Source organism: Pimephales promelas, chromosome 8 (genome assembly GCF_988280905.1).
Source record: "Pimephales promelas chromosome 8, fPimPro1.hap1.1, whole genome shotgun sequence".
Classification (NCBI taxonomy): Eukaryota; Metazoa; Chordata; class Actinopteri; order Cypriniformes; family Leuciscidae; genus Pimephales; species Pimephales promelas.
The window spans coordinates 8762501-8787498 of record NC_142776.1 but is presented as its reverse complement, the minus strand read 5'-3'; the positions used below and the strand labels follow the sequence as shown (position 1 = coordinate 8787498).

The 24998-nt window shown below is 37.6% G+C and overlaps 1 protein-coding gene across 1 annotated transcript in view; it reads right to left on the bottom strand.

The window, feature by feature from the left end:
* Positions 1–73: 73 nt before the first annotated feature.
* stk24b (serine/threonine kinase 24b (STE20 homolog, yeast)) overlaps positions 74–24998 on the bottom strand; it is a 27661-nt gene continuing 2736 nt past the window's right edge. Inside the window, exons 2-11 of the mRNA XM_039689493.2 lie at positions 20992–21222; positions 14910–14966; positions 14630–14738; positions 11361–11518; positions 11036–11221; positions 10742–10887; positions 9614–9731; positions 9463–9525; positions 2159–2304; positions 74–959 (exon numbers count right to left, since the gene is read on the bottom strand). Of these exons, the coding sequence (XP_039545427.2) occupies positions 920–959; positions 2159–2304; positions 9463–9525; positions 9614–9731; positions 10742–10887; positions 11036–11221; positions 11361–11518; positions 14630–14738; positions 14910–14966; positions 20992–21222 (1254 nt within the window). The 3' untranslated portion in view covers positions 74–919. The remainder of the gene's footprint in view (positions 960–2158; positions 2305–9462; positions 9526–9613; positions 9732–10741; positions 10888–11035; positions 11222–11360; positions 11519–14629; positions 14739–14909; positions 14967–20991; positions 21223–24998) is intronic.

Here is a 24998-nt window from a genome sequence, read left to right as displayed (position 1 = left end):
AATGAGGATAGTTATATTGAATAGATTATTTTCTACACCAAAACAGACAAAAGAAAGTTGGTAGGATCTCAAATCTTGAGTAAAACCCTTTAATTTCTTATTAAAATTAACAGAGCACCCCCAAAAATGTACATTTGATAAAAAGGCAAGGCATTTCAGTAATGGCCATTTCAGAAGCTTGATTTTTTTTTTTTTTTTTAAATATTTACCTTTCTTTTGTTTCTAACAATATCTACAGAAGCTCTTGGCCATCTGTACACAGTGATTCATTTGCAAAAATCCATCATCTCTTTTAAAGGTCTGTAAAATTGAGACTATTTACACAGATCTGTACACAAATCCAAACATAGCGCCCTCTGTCTTCCTGGATGACTGGTCTGCTTGTTCGCAGATTACCTGAGATTTCAGCCGTGAGAACTGCAATCTCCTTCATGTCAGGGCTTGGATGCGCACGCACACCAACAGACATCCGTCTTCACACATGCAGTTTGTTCAGAGTCATGCACACTATCTTGTATTTTGTTTCGGGTGATCCTCGCCCTGTGATGGCATACACTTAATGCATTCTTCCAAAAGCTCGGGTGCAACAATGCAAAACGACCTGCCTCTATCTCACTCTGTACTTAGTCAAAGGAGTTACATCTACGTTTTGTCCATTGCTTAAGCAGCCTCCATTACAACCACACTATGACACATACACGCACGCGTGCACACACACGCTCCAAAGAGTGTTCAAGGAGATTATAAAAGAAAAGTGAAACTAGGGGAAGCTTGAGGAGTTTGATAAGTTCTCTTGATAAGCTAGTGAAGGACAGTTGGTCCTCCAGGGTAGACGTCACAGAGTCTGCTGGTGTCAGGATTCGCTGAGCTGATGCCGGGGGGGTGGGACTGAAGAGAGACGGACAGGCGAATGGAATAATCACTGGTGCGATGAGGACGATGTTCTTTCCCTAGAGAACCTGCATGTAAGAAAAATTAAAGCTGAGAAACCTGTGCATGAAGGAAGCTCCCTAGTGGACCAATAGATGCTTTATAGTTGGCCATTAGATTAAAGCAGCCATGGATTGCAGAAGCGGTGGGGACATCCGGGTTACTTTGGAATTCTGGTTAAAGGCCCATTCGCAAGCACGGTTATGGTTATTCATAAGAATTTTGAACACGCGTGCCATCAATCTTATTCCTAAATGATCCCACGATGTCTATTAAACATTTGAATTTATGATCTCACCAGAATATCCACGCTGCCGAATATTTACAAAGTATTGGGAGAAAGATTTGTATATATAAACCAGTTGCGGTAGTGATTAAAATTAGTAAATGACCTTTGAAACTAATGTTACGCTTGAATTTGTTTAAATTAATATTTTTTGATACTCATTTTTAACACGCATACTATGTTTTTTTTTTTAAATAAATAGATTAAATAGAATTTTACTAAATAGAACATTTTGACAGAACCTCAAGTAAATTACATGTTATTTTGTTGTTGTCTATTGTTTTCCTTTTAGAATCGTAGGAAAACCGTAATAATCTCCATTTTATATATATATATATATATATAATATATATATAATATTGTCCAGATTATCCAGAATCATAAATTAAGGTAGCCTGGTTAAAACCAGACCATTCTCAGTTGTAACTAATCTAATGTAATCGAAATTTTTCCCAGGCTATATCTGGCATCTAAATTATACTATTAACAGAAGTATGTATGTACATTACATATTTGGGACAATTACAATGCAAGATTCTGAAATGTTTTCTTTTTAAAAAAACGTGACAACCCTAATCCAGTGTGCTTTAGGTATGCCTCTCTGCATTCTTTTGGTCTTTTTCGTGGTCCATGAAAGCAACTGATGGCTTTTAAACGTGCTGATATGTTTTCAAAGCAAAACATGATATATAAAGTTTGGATAAATTAAAAGGATGCACTAAATTAATCAAAAGTGACAGTAAAGCCACTTATATGCATAAAAAAAAATCTATCAAGGTATCTACATTGATAAGAAGAAATGTTTGAGCAACAAATCAGCATATTAGAATGATTTCTGAAGGATCATGTGACGTGAATGATGTTGAAAATCCAGCTTTGCCATCACAGGAATAAATGGCAAATCTTGGGAAAAAAAGTGAGTCACAAGTGTGAAATCCTTACCGTTGTAGCCTTTGAACAAGTTGGGTGACCATGACATCCGAGATCCCTGGATATGCCTCCTCAGCGAGGAAAATGGCCTCCCCGAGCTGTTCCAGAACTTCAGGCTTTACCGTCGCTGCAGCCGCCTCTCCTGCCCCTTCCTTCAGCTGAGGACACACACAGCGTTATACATGCAGCTGATGCCTTCTCCAAAGCACATTTATTATACAAGCAGCATCCTTGGAGTAAACTGGTAGTGACAGCAGTAATGAGAGCTTAACCCATAACTTTACTTTTACAAGCTCAGATCGCTGAGTATAGGCATCAAAACTAGGTGCAAGTCATTTTATATAACAGTATACATCAAAACATTGCTGTTTTTGCAGGAAATTCAAACCAATTTTGTTTTACATATTACATAAATCACAAAGTAATACATATTTCTTTGTAAAAGAACTGGATTATTATTTTTTTTTTTACATCAAATTAAAGTGTGTATATACACACTTTACTTGGATTTAATTTGATGGATGCAAACTATTTTATTAAGTATACTTAAAAGGGTCACTTCACCCATTTACATTAAGCTTTGTATCTTTAGAAACCCAGTCATATTTTTGAATGGTCATGGTTTATTCCCTTATTTTCCCCTGAGATGGGAGAAATAAGGATTTAAGTGTTTTATTTACTGCTTATCGTGACGTAAAAATCGTCATTTTGCGTCACGATAAGCAGGAAGTCACATTTCATTGAAATGTCAACAGACTACAATGATTAGCTCGTTATTATTCAAGGGTGTGGCACCCACTCACCCACAGGCCTATTACAGACCAGTGGGTGGGACTTCACTTGCAGAACCTGCAATCAATATCCGCCATCTTGTTTGGAAGCTAAGCTAACAAGCCCTGTGGAGATATGAAGTTATGATAATGGAAGAAACTAAACATGATATGGAAGAAGAGGGTTTTTGAAAGTCTGCTGCTTGAATCCGATGTTCGTGGCTATCTTTACGAGCTGCGGTATAGTTTAGAGCAGCTGAGGCTGATGGAGGAGCAGGAGACGCCCGGACTGGGTCGAGCTCGGCGGCCTGCTGTTGCCTGTACACTCGCTGCGTGTCACGGCCTACGGACTACGGACTCTCCGTCTGCTGCAGAGAATTTCAACGATGGCAATTTCTCCTGGAGGAAATCTCTGAATCAGACGAGCACACGGACGTTTGTGTTGTGATAGTTTCGCCTTCAGAACATCCAGGTATCATGCAGTCATTCACCATACAGAAATGAATACAAACGCGGAGTAATTCACTAACGTTAATGTGTTTACAAATGTAACGTGAACGGGGTTTAATGTTGTGGGAAGAAAGAGGCATGAACCGGCGAACATTTAAACATTTTAATAGTAAAATGAACAAATACAAAAGGAAAGTAAGCCAGCGTTACACACAACAAAAACAAAACATAAAATCAGGCCTTTTTCTCTCTCGATCTGCCGTCGTCGCTCCCCATTTTATGCATTCGCTCCTTCTATTCGTGAGAGACGCACCGGCGCGCGCCTCACAGGTGTCTTTCATTATCACTCACGCCACCGGCCTCGCGCAGCGCGCCGTCCTCTTACATCCCTCGCCCTCGATCGTCCTGTTGGCCACAGCCAACTAACTAGACATTTTGTTTGAAATGAATTTCAAACTCTTACTCTGGTAACAGCTATAATGTTAACGTTGTAGACGGAAGAGTGTGTTTGCGTCTCTGTTTTAGTGATGGCCGGTGTTACGGATCATGTTAACTGGGGACGCGCGCGTGCACGCAAATAGTTTTACCTGGATTTCCAGCAGATGTTAACAGCGACAGATTCGTGCCCTATTTTTCACCGATAAAAACGAATATTTCACCAGTTACCAGTACACGGTATGCAAATAAAACGCTTTGTTTTTGCAGTGTATGATATTCCTTTGTATTTGACGCATTTTCAAAGAAGTTTAACATACTTTAGTGTCAAGCTCACAAACCACGCCCATGTTAACAAGGGTCATTCGCTTTCATTGGATGAACAGACTTGTCAGCGCACTTGTGTTGTCATGAGTTCTAATCACAAATAACAACAGATGTAACGTTCGATTAAGTTAAAGTAGGCTACCTAAAAGAAATATAAATTGCAAAGTCATTTACATTTTTTCAACAAGTTGCATTTTTCGATCTGCATATATAGCCTAATTTTATAATGGATCAATTATTTTTATCTTATCAGCTTATTTTACTCTGATGATAGTTAGATCTCTTTTTTGAACAACCAGCTGTGACGCGTCCGTATCATCTATATCATGAAGTTAATTATCTCATGAACTTAATGTAACATTTTCAAAAGATTCATAAAATAAAAAATAATTTTTTTGTTTCTTTCAGAACAATTTTGTATTTACTACTGCATATTTGTATAAGCATGTAATCATTTGAACAACCATCAAACCATTGAATTGAGTATTCATTTAGCTCAAACAGTAGAGTGTTGTGCTTGCAACACCAGAGTCGTGGGTTCAATTCCCAGGGAAAGCAAGAACTTATGAGACTTTAGAATGTGTACCTTGAAATGCAAAGTTGCTCAAACATTGTACATTATGCTCAGTAGCATAAACTTGAATGTTGTGTAGCCTATCAAATGTCTTTTATTGGACATTTAGAGAACACTTTGTCTTTAGTGATTAAAGTCCTGTGAAAAACACAGAGTGTATTACTGAAATAAGCAGAACATATGATATTGTGATGATGACTTATTACAAATATATAGGCCTGATATTAGCCTATGTTTAATTTTCACCTACATCACTAACCTCTTAATCATTTGTCACCTCAGATGAATGTCATGACCCTCTCTAAAACAATACGAAATGCTTTATTGTTTACTTATTTGCTGACATCTTTAACAAAAGAAATGTTACAGAATAGTCTATGAGTTTTATAAATAAAATATAATGTGTTTGGGCAACTTTTTATGTAATATAAATTATGCCAGTGCTCAAAAGGTCTATAAATTAAGTGTCATTATTGTTACTGGTGTCATTGTTGTTAGGCCATAGACTACCACAACAAATTGATGCAATTAAAGTTACACAAATCAAAAACTTTGTAGGATAACCATTATTTGGCAGCTGCTCAATAAACGAACACTAAGAGGAGATGTGAACATTTCTCAGTGAAGGGTGATTGTGTGTTAAATTGCTCTTACTATAGAAAGGTAATACAACTGACATTTATTTTCTAATATACCATGATTTAAATGAGATGGAGAGCAGTAGGGCCAAACTGGCCAATGGGTAAGAAAAATGTACACATTGCAAAACAAGTAACTGTTCTTCATTAGCATGTAATTCTAACTTATTCTATAGTTTGTTCATCCTTCCTTAGATTGAATGTTCAGAAGGTGAGACTGTGTGGTCAGACCTTCACAGATGGCAAAAAAAGCTGTCCTGGCTGCATGCATGCACATTTGCCTATTTTTTTTCCTTTCTTTTGTTGCTTTCATAGGTCTGTTTAGCTGTTTAACATTTATAGGGAATGTTCAACAAACATATTCATTAGCTAACAGACTCTGTTAGCTAATGAATATGTTTGTTGAACATTCCCTATAAATGCTGTGGGTAAATCACTGGATCCATAAGCTATGGCTTATCAATTTTCACCACTCTTTATGAACATTTATGGAGTGTACTGTATGCTTTATGTTTTAACTCATTCCTCAGAAACATTAAAATTCATAAATAATAAATAAATAAATAAATGCTTGACATGTCCCTTTAACCACAGCAGTATTGCTGCTCAATTTTAATTAAGCCACAAATTGGCATCATAACAATAATCTGAGAATACACAAGCACTGCAAATACACAATGTCAATAGTATAATTTATTTAATATATTTACAGTTGTCATCAGATACAAATTTTATTGAAACTAATGTAAAAAAAATAATGTTGGCGTGGTCTGTGTGTCGCGAAATTAAAGCACATTAAAACTTCCCTTAAAGGCGTCTGAAACATACAGCGGAGCAGCGCAGAGTAAACAACAGAGCCAAAATATGATGCAAACATTTAACAATAAAATGGAAAGCTTTGGAAATCTGCTCAGTGAAAAAATAGCTGTGACGAATCTGTGACCGTTTAACATCTGCTGGAAATCCAGGTAAAACTGTCTGCGTGCACGCGCGCTTCCCCAGTTAACATGATCCCCAGTTGATCCGTAACACCGGTTCGTGAACGAATCGTTCTTTTGAACCGGTTCTTTTTAGTGAACTGGTCGAACCAGTACACTAAATCGGACTGAATCGTTCGAAACAGTTCGCGTCTTGCGTCAGCGCTAAACCACAAGTTACTAAAGTTACTCACTTTCAGACATGCCTGACAGTCCCTCCGAATCGAAATAAACCAATATCCATTAGTACATTTTATTCAGTAACTCAAAAACTTCACTGAACGGAGACATATAGACCATTTCACAAGATGTAAACAAGACTGGTCCAGAAGCACTTCCTGTTTCAGTTTGTAGCTGTTTTCTTTATTTCACATGTAAAGAAAACATCTTAAAGATGTTTGTTTAACTTTTTGATTCAGTTTTAAATGTTCTGTTGGTTGTATTTTATCCCAGCTTTTATGTAGTGTAAAAAAACTGAAACAGGAAGTGCTTCTGGACCAGTGTTGTTTACATCTTGTGAAATGGTCTATATTGGTGCTGAGAGAAGTGATAAGCACGAGCAGCTGATACTGCGCATGCGTGTACTACCGAACATACAGGTACAGCGGTTCTCGGATCACCAGTACAGAACCGAGAACTGTTTCTTTCGGACACGTTCGACATACTGAGAACTGATGAGTTGATGAGCTGAGCATGCGTGCATTTTTTTCTGAGGGACGAAATGTACGTTTCCATGTCTTTAGTTGAACATCAGTAAGTGTAACAAAATAAAACATTTTGGAAACATGTTTATCACATTACTGTATCACTGTATTATTTTAACGATTGGAAATAATGATTGGATTCTAAAACTGTCAAACTACTAAACATTTATTATTATTATACTAAAATAATATTTTCAGGAACAGCTCATTTAATTTCTAAGTAACAATATAAATCATTGATGTAAACTCTTGCCAAGGTTTGGTGCACTGCTTAGTAAATGTTTATAATGTGTTAACAGAATTAAACATATATGTTTAATTCGTTATATTAACACATTATAAACATGATATATATATATATATATATACACTGTATAGGCTACAGAAGGCTATATTGGAGACAGACATGCATCGATTTTTTAGTTTTGTCGACTGTATATTCAGGTTTCAGGTCAGCACACACAGGCCTATGCTATGGTTCTCGAGTCGAGAACTGGTTGTTGCAGTTCTTGAATCACTAGTACAGAACCAAGAACTGTTTCTTTCGGACACGTTCGATACGGAGAACTGATGAGCTGGAGATACTGCGCATGCGTGATAGCACCGGCTCTGAACAGAACTTTCTTTCGGCCGGCTGATCCCGTGCTGATACATGAGCACGCAGTAGTACGGGTGAACCCAGGACTTAAATGAGAGGGCGAATCGGCGAAATGTAAGTTTATTTAATAACAAATAAAATGATGAAGACCATTTATGCATTTTATATATCTAAAACATGTAAAACATCCGCGTTAGCACATCGCCTAGGCTGCAGCAGGGTTCGTTTTCAAAATGTAAATGTAAGAAACTTATCCAAGATGATTATGACAATGCATACTATTATTTAACTGAAGTTGTGATTACAAATGCCCTTTAATTTGAATTATTTTTATCCACCGGGATGATAGAATTGACGTCATTACGTGATGACGTAAAAGAACTGGTGAACCGGCTTTTTGAACCGGTTCATTAAAACGAACTGTCCGAAAGAACCGGTTCGCGGAAAAGAACCGGACTTCCCATCACTACTCTGTTTGCGCTGTTCCGGTGGGTGGGTTAGTGGGTGTGTCTTGCGGAGCTGTGCAATGTTGGGGAATTCTGGGAACTGTAGTTTTTTAACACAAAGGCGCCCCTTGGTTATTTTCTGTCTTTTCTCAGTCAAGAGGGCACCAAATTAAAAAATGATTTTACATTTCGACTACATATATGATCCACTTTCAATAAAGATTAATGTTGCAATGGGTGAAATGCTCCTTTAATTTTATGGTGGAAATTATTTCCTATCTATAAAAAATAATAATAATAATAATTTTATATATATATATATATATATATATATATAAATAATTTAACTGATAACCTTATAAAAGCATTTTATATTATAATACTGAATAATTTAATAAATATTATGATGTAATACGGTAACACTTTACAATACGGTTCCTTTTTTTTATTATTAGTTAACTATATATTAATTAACATGAACTAATAAATGGTATAGAAAGACTTTTCAGTATTAATATCAGCTAATTTTAATATCAACATTTACTAATACACATCTGTAATGGACATAAGCAAACATGAACTAACAATGAACCATTGCGCATGGTTAGTTAACGATAGCAAATGCAGTAACTAATATTAACGAATGAGTCAGACCTTATTTTGTGACCTATAATACTACATGTTAGTTAATATAAGGGTTTAGTTAATCTTATTATATTGTTATAAATAACAAAAGCTTCACAATGCAGTTTGGAGAAATTTGTTGATTGTTTTAAATTGTGCTGCACATGTTCCGTGATATAGAAAAATCATCAATGATATGCCCCATAATATCGCCAACTTTAAAGACTATCTTCTTAGAGTCAAGAGTCCAGTTAGGACTACAGTACAGTGCACTGCACTCTTATGAAGAGAATGACAGGAAATGGAAGAATTTGTCCTTGAACGAAGAAGAGGGTGGAACAAATTAGTGTGCAGTCACTTGTCCCTGGGCTTTTTTCCCAGCATCCCTCTATTTTCCGCTCTCCGCCTCAAATACCTCATTGCTCCATACTGATTAGTAAGAGGCCTGAGGGAGTGACGGCCACCTTCAAGATATGCTTTTAAGATATAATAAGGCATTCAAGGGACACTTTTAATCTTCATTGTGATTAAATCTTTTAAAAACCAGTGGAGAAGCCATACATATCAAAGTGAGGGGACCTTGGTGAAATAGGGAAATGGGAGCCTAGATAAGGAATAACTTTCATAAGAAAGAAAAAAAATATATATAACACACTTTTGTGTCCCAAAATGGTTTTCGGGACAAGTTACAGTGCCACCAAATCCAATGTGACCTCACTGCTGTTAAGTACAAATATACTGGCTGATTTTAGTAGACAGATGTCACTTCCTACCTCGGTTAAGACTGGAGTGATGACAGTGGACAGACTTTGGGACAAGGGCCTCTTGATGGGCTCCTGTGGAAGCATAAAACATAATGTCTCACACTGAGATGAACCGTTTACTCGACACAAGTCAGGTGTGGCCTTGAGCTCGGTCTCATACCTCTTCTCCTGTTAGACTGGCTCCGTTCTGCAGCCTTTTCGGGTCTTTCTCTCGGATGGTGAAGATCCAGTCATCACTGCCAAAGTCCTTACCACCAGACGCCTGGCCGTCGGGTTCTCTGAGTGGAAAAGAGAAAATAGGAGGGGTTCATTTAAAAAAAAAAAAGGAAATGAAATAGGATGCATAAGGCTTAAGATTTTAAAAGAGGGCTAAAAACAAGAAGGGGAGCAAAACTATTTCATCATCTAGATTACACAATCGGTACAGTAACAGTTAGCTATTTCATTTGTTTATATTGTGGAAGTCATTCTTCCGTGTTTCATATGGTTTATACTTCTAATAACTAACCCTGTTTAATCAAGTTTCCAAATTTCACACTATCGTTCTTTTTATTAATTTTTTGGGGATATTTACAATGTTAAAAACATTGATTGGACAACTACAACATGCAACAAGCATGCTGCCTGTTTTAATCTGTTACTCTTTACTTAAAGCCTTCATACATAATGCAATATAAAAGTATTTTTAATGCATTCATTTGCTTGTAATGCACCTTACAATTATTTGTGAGACCATACAATGCATTATAACCACAGTTAATACATTATAATACTTTATAATGCATTATACATTCTAAAGTTGTGTTCAATGAATAATGTACATGAACGCCTATACAATGCATTATAAATAAAGGCTTTAAGTACCATCTGTGGAAAATGTAAATTTGCTCTGGTCAACCAGTTTGTCCTGAATAAGCTTTATTAATTAGAAGTAAAACATGTTTCTGCCACATTTTAACCATTTCTGAAGATGCTGACATAAAACAGAATGTGAATATTTCTTAAATTTGAATTAACTCTGGGTTAAACGAAACGTCAATTTTACTCACCATCATCTCCTTCCAAAACTTACTTTATAGTGTGAAACATAAGAGGATATTTTGAGAAATGATTTTTGTGAAGTCAATTTTATTTGGCTCCCAATGTTCATCAAAATATATTTCATGTTCCACAAAAGAAACAATTGTATACCAGTATGAAAAGACACGAGGGTGAGTAAATGTTGACGGAATAATAATAATTGAAGCCTATTATGAAAAGCGTTTTAGTTGTGATTTGAGTGTCGTACGAGTCAGACTCGTCGGAGCTGGATTCTGCTCGGGACTGTTCGGCCTTCCAGCGCTTGTATTTGTCGATGAGCTCCGTCAGATAGGACGTTTTCTTTGCGTAGCGCACAATTAGCTTGTGTTTCAGCAACTCTTTGGCTGTCGGTCTCTGAGATGAAGACAAAAACAAAGAAAAAAGATGAGTCCTTTGAGGATACAGGTACAATTATAGTACATGACGGTTCAGTTCTGCCAGAAGGATCAGTGAACCAGACAGGAGGAAATGACCCCTGGGAATCCCCTATGATCATACTCACAAAACTGGGCTCTTTGTTTAGACAGGCCTCGATAAACTCTTTCAGAGGTTTGCAGTAGTTGCCCTCTAGTGTAGGGGGGTTGTTCTTTGGGATGAGGAACAGCACCTTCATGGGGTGCAGATCGGAGTGGGGCGGCTCTCCTTTAGCCAGCTCAATCGCTGTGATACCCAACGACCAAATATCAGCCTGGAAAAACGCAAAATGTTTTCATGACCGTTCCACTTCCACGTGATCTCAATGAATCATGCGGGGAAAAAAGTCGTCTGAGGCAATGACAGATTTCCAGCTACCAATTAACCCTTGAACGGTCTACAGCGACCCTCACCTTTGAGTCATACGCAGACTGTTTAATGACCTCTGGTGCCATCCAGAAAGGCGTTCCCACAAATGTGTTGCGCTTGATCTGTGTGTCTGTGAGCTGACCGGCCACACCGAAATCTGCCAGCTTCACCTCCCCTTGCTCCGACAACAATACGTTTGCAGCTGAAAGAAATAAAGAAGCGAAGGAGGGAAAGTGTGAGTTAGCTAGAGTATACCAACAAACAGTGTGTTATCTATGTCAGGGGTTTCAAAGGTGGATTTGCAGTTATCATTTTGTGTCAATATGCTGAATTTAGCTGTAAAACCATACCCATATATTTTGTATTATTATATATATTAACAACTCATCGATTATATATTTATCATTGCATATTCTGCATTATTGGATGGTTTTTAATAAACACTGACCAAAAAAAAAAACTATAAAGTTTTAGGGCTGGACGATATGATGATATATAGGCTATATATAACACTGATACAAGTGATCACCTGGATTAGACTTACCTATATTGTATTTATATAAAGCGTTCACAGGCAAATTTGCTTTATGTTTAGGTCTATATTGCTTTTATTTCCCCGGTGTCAAAATCAGGCAAACATAAATATCAGGCAACACGGTATAAATTGAAAGGAACACTATATTGAGTCCAACATTTAGTTTAAATTGATAAAATGGTTCGTTTTAGTCGCATTTTCGCAGTTCCCCCAATTAAATCCAGTCACGCAGCAGATCTTTTGCCACTCAGTCAGGCTGAGGGGGGTTGTTCCGGCGGGAAAGTGACGTCAATGCATTCTCTCTATAGTTTTGTGAGAAAAAATATACACGGTATGCTGTCCACTTAAATATAAGTAAATATTTTAATAGTAAATTTAGTAGTAAATACAAATGTGGGTGATCATCAATACATTTGAAATCTTTGATATGCACAAGTGCTTCAGACATTTAAAGCCGCTGTAATTGTATCTCTTAAAACTCATCGTTAAATAACCAAAGAATTTCGCATTTAAACGTTTTTTCCTTGAAAAAAAAATCTTTATGCGTTCAAATAGCTTGAACGTAATATAACCCTACACACTTGCCTTGTTTAGTATACGCGAGGTCATATTTTGAGATGATTGGTTACAAGGTAGTTTGTGATGTCAGAAACACCAGCGCTAACCGAGTTTTTGAGACCGTCTTTGGTTGCAGTTTAAAGAAGAAAATACTCAGCAATGGTGTTGACTTCTGCTTGAAGACAAACCATGTGCAAATTCATATTAAAAACACCACATAGACATATAACAATATTAAAAACTTGATTTTCACCATAGGGGGACTTGAACGTATTGAAAAATCATACACCAATACAAATATTTGAGAAGAAAATTTGGTACAGTAACATTTTAATTTTCAATCAGCATGTGTTAACAAGACCAACGTAAACATTCGCATGTTGTCAAAGTGACCGTTTCTGTTTTTTTTTTAATGGAGAATATGTTCTAATACTTTCTATTGCAATGCAAAGAAAATGGCCCAACCAATGAGATTCGTAATTTTGGTCACATGCTGTTACATAAAACCACAAATTGCTAGTGTCCATGAACAGAGTATTCTCCCAAGCGACCGTGAACAACAGAGGAAGAATCCAGAACTGACTCCCTTGTTCATGTATTTTGTGCTAACTAATAAAAAACATAGCGAATTAAAAAAATCTGCAGTTTAAAAACAAGTAAACACTGTTTTACTTCCTTTCTTCTCTGTGACAAGCGGGTGTCAGACACAGGACATTTTGCGGTGCCTTGTGTACTAAACTAGAGGGGAAATTCGCTGCATTTCTGCTTTCTCATAAGCGCCACCTACTGTTAAATAATGAATTTGCACTTTTATTTAGAACATCTGCTGCTGGTCCTCACTGCAGAACATGAAATCCACAGGGAGGAGTCAGATCCAGATCCAACTCCTCCCACTTTACATATACCTAAACCTACCAAGCTCCACCCCCTGATCCCTAAACCCACCCCTAAACCTACCCAACTCCACCCCTCAGATCTAGATCCGACTCCGCCCCCTGGATCTTGTGTACTGCAATGAGGTGCTACTTAGGGCTGTCGCGGTTATGGAATTTCCCTTGCGGTAATGTTGAGTGGCTCAATAGCGCGATATGCGGTATTACCGCCATTTCTTTATTTGTTTAAATAATTATATGGTTTTGTTGCTATATAAATAATGTTTACGATGTGGAAAAAAACGAGGACATTTTCAGTAACCAATGTAACCGAAACTAAACAGCGTCTATATGCGCATTGAAAGACTTTCACTCAGCGCGCATATTGTTATGACAACGGACTTTGAGCGAGTCATTGAACCGTTCATTCGACGAACACGTTTAAAAAAAGCTGATTCAACAAGATGTTATTTATTTTTAACTTTGAGATTCAACTTTTCAAGGCTCAGCTGAGCAGCAATGCGTCGCATAGACAACGCTGAAGCTGATGCTTCACTTATTAGAGACCCATTGATTCAATGCGTGACTCACTGATTTTATTTCGGCTTCCTTGTGTTGTGGGATGCTGACCAGAGCTGCTGCTGACGCGCATTTATGGGAAAATAACCGTGAAGAGAACGTTAAAATGATGATGCGACTAATTTTTCGCTTCCCTTTGACACGACAAGCTTTTCACGACTTCAAAGACAGACGCAGGTAATTGCACGCGCAGCGCTCTGCCGATCTCTTTCATTCACTGTCTGTGTGAAGCCTGTAAGCTACACATCACCATGATTAACAGTCTTGTTATCGTTATGAACTTGTTTAACATTCAATACACATGCATTAAGTTCAAAACAAGAAGGGTATAGCCTTATATATATATATAAAAAAAAAACGTGAATATCGCGGTTGCTGCGGTTACGTGCAATCCTCTGCGGTTGACTTGTCAGAAGCGCGGTACTACAATATTGCGGTTACCGCGACAGCCCTAGTGCTACTGGCTTTTTATGCATTAGTCTAAACTCTAAACAGACAAAATCGCAAATAAAAATACTTTTTTTGACTGACTTTAACAACATCCTTGCGTAAACATGAAGCCGTAAAATTATGATAATGTATACCTGCTAATAACTATGCTGTGTACCAAGAAACTTGGTACTTTGTAAATGAAACTGTCCTAGTGGACTGATAAAAACAGTGTATGCTGAACTTGAAATTTTGCCCAGCTCTTTCATTTTTCAGTGCAAAATGCATAAGATGGTCATGCCGTCTAAGGTCAAGATGACCTCGATTCTTACATCCATACCTTTGATGTCTCTGTGGATCTTCTTCTCAGAATGTAGATACTCCAGGCCTTTCAAGATTTCTCTCAGGATGGTGGCGATCTGCGTTTCGTCCAGGGCACCAGGCTCCAGCTGAAAGAGAAGAATGATCAAACACAAGCCTAGTCGACCATGACAACAAAAAAACATGGGTGTATATACGTTTAAGACCTCAAGTGGACACGTATTTAAGTGGAAAATCAGGGATAAGACATTATAAAACAAAGTTGCATTAGGCTCTATTAAAAAAGTTCTATATCATACCAAATCCAGGGCAGATCCACCGCCTAAATACTCCATAATGATCCATAATTTTGTGTCCTACAGCAAGAGAAAGAGGTGGAGAGAGTAATTAGACAAATTGGGCACCAAAAGGCGAGAAAAATCCATCAACTCCCAAACAAAAAACAACTTTTTCAGATGAGTCTGGGCATTTGCTAGTGAGAGAGTAGATGTGTAATCCTAATCTCTCTCTCTCTCTCTCTTTAATTTGGGATTAGCTAGACTGAGAGAGAGGGAAGAGTGAAAATTGGGTTGCATACCTACCACCTCACATGATGAGCTTAAAGAGTGAGAGAGCATGAGCCTGTGTGTGTGTGTGTAGACTCTGAAAATGAAGCAGCACGCAGAGCGCCTCTTAAAGGTGAACAATTAATTTGTTGCACCTAATGGTTCACCACAGCACAGCTACAAAGTTCTGTGTGTTCTTTTATCTTATGAATGCAAATGTGCTCGTCTCTCTCTCTCAAGTATTTTTGCACCCGAAATAATTTAGTCCATTTATGGTGAGCCAAAAACTAGTGCACTAATATCTTATAGAGAATTGTTTTTTGGTACATGCTAAATGTGGTGCATATTTTGCAAGCACTGTTGAGGAAAGCAGTTATGTCACTTATCTAAGTGATCCATCTTGTGATTTTCACTAGGTGGATGTATAAAAAAAAATGCAACAATCTAATAATCTTGCTGTCATATGCATCATCTTTGTAGGTAGCTTTAAATAAAATTTTACCTCACTCTGAATAATCAGGCTTTTAAATGTTTTGTTCATACTTGGCTTAAAAAAAAACAGCATAAAACAAATAAAATCATATCTAGCCACAAATAATTTGCTATTTGAAAAGGAAGATTTAAAGTGCTGCACATTTTCAAGGTCAAACCCAATAGCTTGAAATTGAAATCCACATGATCTAGAATTTTAACGTAGGCGTGACACATTGACCACCAAAAAGCCGAGGATTTAAAAGTGGCTTCTGTGTGAGCTTTTCTTTATAGTTCATCCATCACTTCACTACTGACTGTTTGACAATAGACAATGGATTTTGCCCGAAAAATTTCACTAATGTAGGAGAAAAAAAGTCTTGAGAATGGGCCCTTTTCACATGGGACAGTAATACACCTAGCAACCACACAAAACATTAAGAAATCACCCAGGATACCTTGACAACATCCAAAACCACTCAGAAAACAACTTAGAAATGGACTACCAAACACTGTGAGACTTAATTAACTGTGAGTTTTTGTACAGGCAGGGAAATGTACCAATCTAATTTAAAATAGTTATTTAAACACAGTGGCATATTAACCAGTTATTTCACTTTCCGTGCATCGTTACAGATCTTCAAAGTAATAACTGATACTACGGGCTGTTTCTCTCTTCCAAAAATACATGTTGTATATTCCCTCAGGCCAAAATTACAGCTGCTGTCTGTGTTTCTCTCTCTTTTAGGCTGGCAGCTTTAAACGCACAACAGAAAGAAGTGTGACTTTAAAACACTTCCCTGTTTCCTTTTAACTTGATCATGAAGTGAACGCCCATATTTTTTTCTTCCATTTGTGGCACTGGGGCTAATGCCACCTTCCCGAGCTATCGGAATTATCGTAAATACGAGTTTCCTGGTTCAAATTTTAACATGAATGCCCTCTCAAATCGTATATACCACTGGGATAATGAGATGGGCAGGCCACAAACTTTAAACATGGGGGAGGGGAGAACCATTGCTGCTGTGATTAGTATTCTTTATTAGTTTTTTTCCACAACACCTACTGTACACCCCCTTGTCTTGGCGTTAAAGGTGCCTTGTGTCAAAAAATCAATTCATACTCCACATTCCATACCAGGGGGCAGTATACCTCCAGAAAGTGAGTTGGTCTACTCTAGAGTAACAAACGAGAAGCGGCATAGTCTCTATGCTCCGCCCCTACCTTCACAACGACCCTAGTGCTACATCCGAAGTGGATCTAACCATAGATATCTATATAAAGACTAGATGTCTCACGGCGGAGTATTTATCGTCATCTCCGGCGGCCATCTTGTCACAGACAGGCTTTCTGGCGGGCTCTGTGGTATCTTATATAAGAAATACTCTTATCTCGTTGAAATCTTGACGGATTTACAAACGGTTTGGTTTCTGGCACAAACGTTATTAACGTGGCTATAATTCTGGATGATTATTAATTTATACACTTATTATTCATAAGTATGCAGTATCATAACTACATCTCTGCCGTTTATAACAAACCAGACCGTTTGAAAATCGGTAGAAAATTGAGCAAGTTACGGTGATTTAAAATGTACGTGCACCATTAAAACAATGTTACCAGTGAGCGAGCTGTCTGTGACAAGATGGTGCTGACGTCGACCTCCATTGGCCAGCAGCGCGGACGAGATATCTAGCCTTTATATAGATATCTATGGCTCTAACTCCTTCTTGAGGATTGTTGGTTGACGTCCAGTGATTTTTAAATATTATATCTTCAAGCTACTCCCCTTCACCTAGTGAATATGTTCATACTTCTATTTGTTTGGTTCATATTACATTTTTATTGTTAGTTTGAATTATGATTTAATTTGACGGACGGCATTCGCTGATGTTGACCAAGCTAGCGCCATTCAGAGCTGCCAACACACAACTGACACTTTTCACAAACTCTCACGCCTCGCACAAATTGCGTCACGGACAGAAAAAGAAATCACCCAATTCAAACAATAAATACCGTTTTGGGGCTTGTAAATGTTACACCACAGATCCGTAGCGCACGTGAACGATCATCTCTACTAGCTAAAAGTAAAAAAACACTATGAACACTGTTGAAAGATACAATATGCTACAAGTTACCAAAATGTATTCATCATACATAATATCGACCAATCATTTTTTGAACTAGCTAGTAGTGGGCTGTACTTTCCGTACAATTGACCTCAGGTTCAAGTACGCCCACAAGCCGTGCGACTGCGAGTTATTCGTGTATTGCAGTTTGGCTGGTGGTTATGTTGCCCGCATACCGCCTCCCATGGCCGAAACTGGTATTGACACCTATCGGGCTGTGGCTAGTAATTTAGCATGCCAAACCAGATCGATATCTCTGCAGCACTATACTTCATCATCGGCATCGCACTTATTACTTACTTTTTATTCTTTTGATGCGTGTAGCTAATTTTATTTGGGGTATTTTAACCTCAATTCACATGGCACCTTTAAAGTAGTGCATTTTTTCAAATTTGAATAATCATTTGAAGCATATTGCATGTTTTACACAGCGAAAATAGCCTGTATTTGTCCAAAATTCCAGAATCGTCAGCAAGCTGACTATAGATAGCGTGGTAAATGTGCATATATTTGTCATTGAATGGGATGCTAAATATTTTGGCTTTAATAAAAAAAATTCCCAAATAATAAGAAAGAATAAACCTGGTGTCCAATACGATTTGTGTTCTTTCCAACAACAAAGCAATTGAAAGTGACAAGGAAGTTTAATGTTGACTATCACAACAATAAAAGGGGCATCAAATATTATAAACATAATAGAACATGCAGTGGTTGAGGAGAGAGAGAGCGAGACAAAGCCTAAATGGTTGCAAGGCTGATTTGAAGAACACCCACACAAGTTAGTTTTACACTTCACAGTGGGAAGTGAACTGCCGTCTGACAGCACGCAAAACAGTAATAACTAAGTTCATCTGTGTGAGCAGTGTCATTGATCTGCCTGAAATCTACATCAACCGAACCAAAGCTGTGCACAAAAATGTGGTATGATGGTTACTACTTTACATTCAACATTTGCCTTGCTCAATCCTATCTAATGAGAGCCGCAATTTTTTTTTCTGATTTAGCCAACTACCAAGGTACCAAAATGTCATCAGCTTCTCGTAAATTCGAACATGAACTAATAATAAGCAAACCTAAAGACTTTACAAACATTAGGCATCAATCTTCATAAAAAGTTGACATTTTTTCAAACTAGCAGTAGTAATATGGTACCAAAAATGTGCTTTTAACAACATGTTGTAATATAAACATATCGGTAAAGAAATTTAAATGAGCCCAAAGCGTTCATGACAAATGATTTGTGACTGTGCAGACTTATGCATCAACATCAGTACGTTTGCATCATACTGAACACTCATTTAGAAGGGTCGAATATGTAGGGCACATGCTCCAAATGGCTGGCTCAAATACACAAAACTTGCTTTATTTCAAGAAAAACGTCATTGAAAGTAATGCTATCTGCCAGTTCATTGAGGGAGTTAGGGGACTTAGGCCAGGGGTGTGTGTCCAATCCCACTCCTGGAGTGCCACTGTGCAGAAGAGCATAATTCCAACCCCAAATAAACACCTGAAGCAGCTGATCAAGGTCTTAATAGGCATACTAGAAACTTCCAGGCAGGTGTGTTAAGGCAAGTTGGAGCTAAACTCCTCAGGACGGCGGCCCTCCAGGACCGAGTTAGGACAGCGTGTTCTCACACTGACAGTTTAGTTAAAAAAGGGGCACAGTACACATGAAAATTTGGTAAAAAGCTGTCGTGAGCACCTGGGTGCGATTCGAATGAATGTGAAAGCTGCTCGGACTCGGTTCATAAATGTAATATAGCTCACTTGTAAAAAAGATATAATAGACGCTCAGCTTATATAAAATATATCATTTAAAATATTGAAAGTAAGAAATATGAATGTTTTTTTTGAAAGAAACTGACACTTTTATTCATAATATTGGAGTGAACAATGACAGCGGTGCAGACCCTGGGGCATGAGTTTCTTAATAAACTGACCTTTTTTTATATCTAGAACTTCACAAATCTTACTGTCAAATTGTTCCTTTTAATATAAACCTAGATTCAGCCCTCTATAACACTCTTGTCTGATCATTTACTGCCCTGTCTCCAAGTTGCTCATTCTACCACTTTTTCTAATTGGCTAATTTCAGATGAAGCTGTTTTGCCAACAAGGCCCACAACCAAGTCTGCTTTTCACCGTTTTAGATGAAACTGGTGTTTGGCATATACTATCAAACAAAGCTACCAGTTGAGGACCTGAGGGGTGTCTGTTTCTCAATCTAGACATTTGCTGCCGTGCATCTGGGCCATCCACTTCTCTCTGTCCCGTTTAAATCCAGTATGCGGTCTTGATTCATGACGGTATTGTACACTCACAGATGGAATAGCCTTCATCTCTCAAAAGAACAATAGACTGATGAGTTTCTAGAGGAAGTCGTTTCTTGGAAGCCAAAATTGGACTACAGAAATGTCAGTGCACTGGCATCACTTCAGCAACAGAAAAAAAGACATTGTGTTGCAAATTCCACACTTCATTAAGTAGCACAGCTGTTTTCAACTGTGGTAAGATAACAAAAAAAGCTTTCTTTAGAACCGAATTAGAATATTAAAATGACTACTTGAGTATGACTTAGCCGTGCTTTCTAATAAAGTAATGGGGCTTTGACATCACAGGTAAAAGCTAAATAGTTCACCCAAAAATGAAAATTCTGTCACCAATTTCTCTCTCACACCATATAGTTGCCTGATATGTCTTGCATCAAGCAAGCACATTAAAGTTTACATCAACCACATCTGATGTGCTCTATTTATGCAAGTTGATCAATGTTTATATGTGAATAAAAGCCTAAATTATATCTGTTCATCATAAAGCGATCATAAAGGATTAAACTACTTGATTCGCATGGACTTCTTTTACATTGTCTTTATGAACTTTATAAAGCGGTAATGTTTTGGTGGAACATTCATTCTCTCTGGTTTCATTAAAAATGTGCATTTTAAAGATGAACAAAAGACTTATGGATTTGGAAAGACATGTGGGCGAGTAACAGATGACAGAATTTTCAATGTTGAGTGAACTAACCCTATAATTCTACTTTGGCCAACAGAGCTGTTAATGGTTTTCAAAGACACAAATAAGCTTGAAATCTAAATGAAGACCTGTGGTTGAGACCAAGTAGAATTCAGTTAATGCAGAAGATTTCACTGTGCCTGGCAATGAGCCCTGTTTCATCATGGTTCACATACCTGAAGTCATATGGTCTGACCTCAGAGCGCCTCAAGGCTACTCACCTTTAAGTAGGAACCGTAGTATTTGGTGACAAAGGGACTGTCACACTGGCTCAACACTGTGATTTCCTGCTGAATGTCTTCGATCTCATCTTCAGCCTCTTCCAGATCGATGATCTTGATGGCCACCACTTTCTGCGTGCGATTGTCGATGCCCTTGAACACCTCTCCGAACGAACCCTTACCGATTCTCTCAAGCTTGGTGAACAACTCCTCAGGATCTGCTTTTAAATTCTGTAATGAAAAGGAACAAAGACTTTGTTTTGTGGCGTTGCGTTGTCAAAAGTGGCGTTGCGTTGTCACTTTTTATTCTGCGTTTAAACGAGCCATTCAATGGAGTCCATTCAAAAACACCAAGTCCGCGCGCCTGCGTACAACCTTCACTGTCAAGCAGACTTTTGCGTTTTTACCGTTTACAGGGGAACACGGCGGTGGATTTTAAAATTTAAAATCTTAGTTTTTAAGATTTCCACTCTGGAAGGTGGTTTCACTTTTTTGCGTTTTTAAGCCCCCAAAACGCCGTCGCCGTGTAAACAAAAGGCACATCCGATAAAATATTTTTACGTTTTCACCCGCGAGCGTTCTCGTGTAAATAGGGCCTTAGACTTTCATTCATCTTCGGAACACAAATTAAAATCATTTGATGAAATCTTTGTGTCTCCTCATAGACTTGATCATTTTATATGAAGAACAGATTGCATTTAGGGTTTCATTAACATATAAACATTGATCAGCGAACATAAAAGCTCAATCAAACCTGCTTGATGCATAAGAAACCTCTTGCTGAAGCTTCAACGTGCTGCTTAACACGAGAATGAACCTCATCGTTCCTTGTAGAAGCTTAAACGTGCTGAGTAACACGCGAGAATAAACATTGTGGTTCTCGCAAGTCCAGTGAACATGCTCGAGCTTCTATTTATCATAACTGGTTGATTAATGTTTATATGAGAATAAAAGCCTAAATTCAATCTGTTCATCATGTAGGCCTAAAGCGATGGAGTCCATTCAGAACATTTGGACTAAACCGCACAAAGTGTCAGTTGCGTAACTGTCTATGGGAGTTCAGAAACCTCACAAATTTCATCAAAAAGATCTTCATTTGTGTTCCAAAGATGAACGTAAGACTTATGGGTTTGGAACGACTTGAGGGCGAGTAATTAATGACAGAATTTCCATTTTTGGGTGAACTAACCCTTTAATATGGGCTCTTTACACAGAGTTTGGTTTGACTTTGAAATGCTATGAAGCAAGACCGGAGTATGTTTGAGAACTAAAGCACATCTGGTTGGGACCAAAGTTCCCTGAGGTCTCAACCATGACCCTCCACATCTCAGACCCCGGAGGCCTTCTTAAAGGAAACACAGAGAGCTACAAACAGCGACGACATTATTAGCATTAGGCAGCTCGCTCCAGAGTCCACTGTGGTTAAACGCAGCAGCAACTGAATAAATAACAACAGTACTAGCAGAGGAACCCTGTTTACCTCAGACCGTTTTGAGTTCAACTCTTGCACGCCAACTTAAGCCTCAAAAGCTTCACCAAGATCATTCAAGTACAAAACGAAATAAACCATGCTAGACTATCCGTGGATGTGACCTGAATTTAAGACAATCCTGAACTGCACATCCTCTGAGCTCGCAAAAATTCACGACCTTAAAATCCTCCAAATCTTTTTCGCTAAAATAAGCCCTAAACCTACCGAACGCCACAGAACACAACAGCAGAACAGCTTGTCCAGCGCAGTATCAGAGGCGCTGCGGGAGGCACACACAGGCAGGATTTCATGGGGACCTCATAAAAGTGTGAAATCCAGTTAAATGGATGACGACAGAGCCGATCTTCCACAGCATTAGTGCTCCAAACATACAAGATGAAAGGGAGCAGATTGTGCCCACACCCCACAGCCTAAAGGACATTATTCTAATGCCTCATACCTCAGGGCAGCGTGAATTATGAAGGAAATCTGTTCAGGGAAATCTTTACACTGATGTGATAGAAGGCTGAAAGCACTGATGACCTCTAACAAAGGTTTAAAGTGACTGAAGATGCCTTTCCGTTTCATTTCATTTTCCAATTCAACATTGGTTTAAATTAGATTTAAGTGGTTTTGCTAGAGGACCAAAATTTTATAGCTTGACCCGATACAGTTTCAAATAATGACCTTAAAATCAAATATTAAATAGAATAATTCCCAATAATATGTAAAATTATCAACACAACAGAGGTTGGGTAGGTAAACTTTTTTTGGAGAGACATTAGGCTAATACTTTTGTTTAGCAAGGGCATATTAAATTGATCAAAGGATACAATAAATACATTTATGATGTTACAAAAGATATTGGTTAAAAATGCTGTTCTTTTGAGCTTTCTATTAATCAAAAAATCTTGAAAATATATTCAGTATTATATCACGGTTTCCCAAAAAATATTAAGCAACACAACTGTTTTTAACATTGATGATAAGCATCAAATCAGCATATTAGAATTATTTCTGAAGGATGATTCAGCTTTGCCATTACAGGAATAGGCTAAATTACACACACACACACATACATATATATATATATATATATATATATATATATATATATATATATATACCGAATATATATATATATATATATATATATATATATATATATATATATGAAGAGTTCAGATGCAAAAGCCTCTAAATGCCATTTGAAATTTTCATCTTTAATGATATTTTTATCAAATTTGTATATTTAAGTTCAGTAATTTCACTTAAATAACAATTAATAGGCAATTATCATTGCCATTTAAGTGAAATAACTGAACTTAAATATACAAGTTTGATAAAAATATCATTAAAGATGAAAATTTCAAATGGCATTTAGAGGCTTTTGCATCTGAACTCTTCATATATTTTACAATATTACAGTTTTTACTGTCTCTTTTAGCAAATACATGTAGTCTTGGTGAGCATAACAGAATTCTTTAAAGACCTTTTTAAAAATCTTACTGACCTAATACTTTTGAATGATAATTGTATTCATTATTTTTAGCACTGTCAAACGATTAATCGCATCAAAAATAAAAGTTTGTGTTTACATAATATATGTGGGTGCACCGTGTACAATTACTTTGTATATAAATACACACAACATGCATGTACAGTATATACAAGAAAAAATATTATTTATATATCAAATATTTATATACAGTATATTTACATGAACATATTTCTTAAATATATACAAGCATGTGTGTGTATTTATATATATAAAATAATTTTTTTAAATAATTTAATCGCGATTAATCGTTTGACAGCCCTAATTATTTTTGTAGATAAGACAGCCTGTCCATGTTTGCTACCTAATTTGGCTAGATTCTACCAAGGGAATTTACAACAAAATGCCACATATTTTAATTGGCCACATGGCTATGACTTTTTTTCTTTTCTTCGCATACATATTTGTCAGGGTTTGAACAAACCTGCTGCAACCCACCAGCTGAGAACCACAGTTTTAAACAACAATGATCAACCATTTCCAGCACAGTGAAAGAGAGAAGAAGAGGCCAGTGAACAGTAGTCCCTGCGATAATAAATGACGCATTTTGACAAGCATCTTGGAAACGATTGCCAATCTGTGCTGTCAACTAGTGATGCCATCCTATGAACAAAAACCTTGGACACACACAAATTGATTTTCTCAGACACTTTTCGCACATCTTTCCACAAAGCTCGCACACACACCCACAGAGAAGCCCTTTAATGCATCACTCAGAGATTCATTAGCTGTCATCTACACATCCCATCATGAAGATGATGAAGGCTTTGCTCCCTGATTCAGCCCTAATGCTGATTGCTCGCCTACACTCCCAGCTGATCTCTGTAATCCTGATCCCGATGCACGCTGACAGGTGTAACAGCCAGCAAATTCTTTTAGAAGGCCACGTCATCCCTTGGCTCCCATCTGTGTTTGTGTTTTAGGGAGCTGGAAACTCCATACGAGGTGTGTTACTGTCAGGTGAGAGCATGCAGGAGT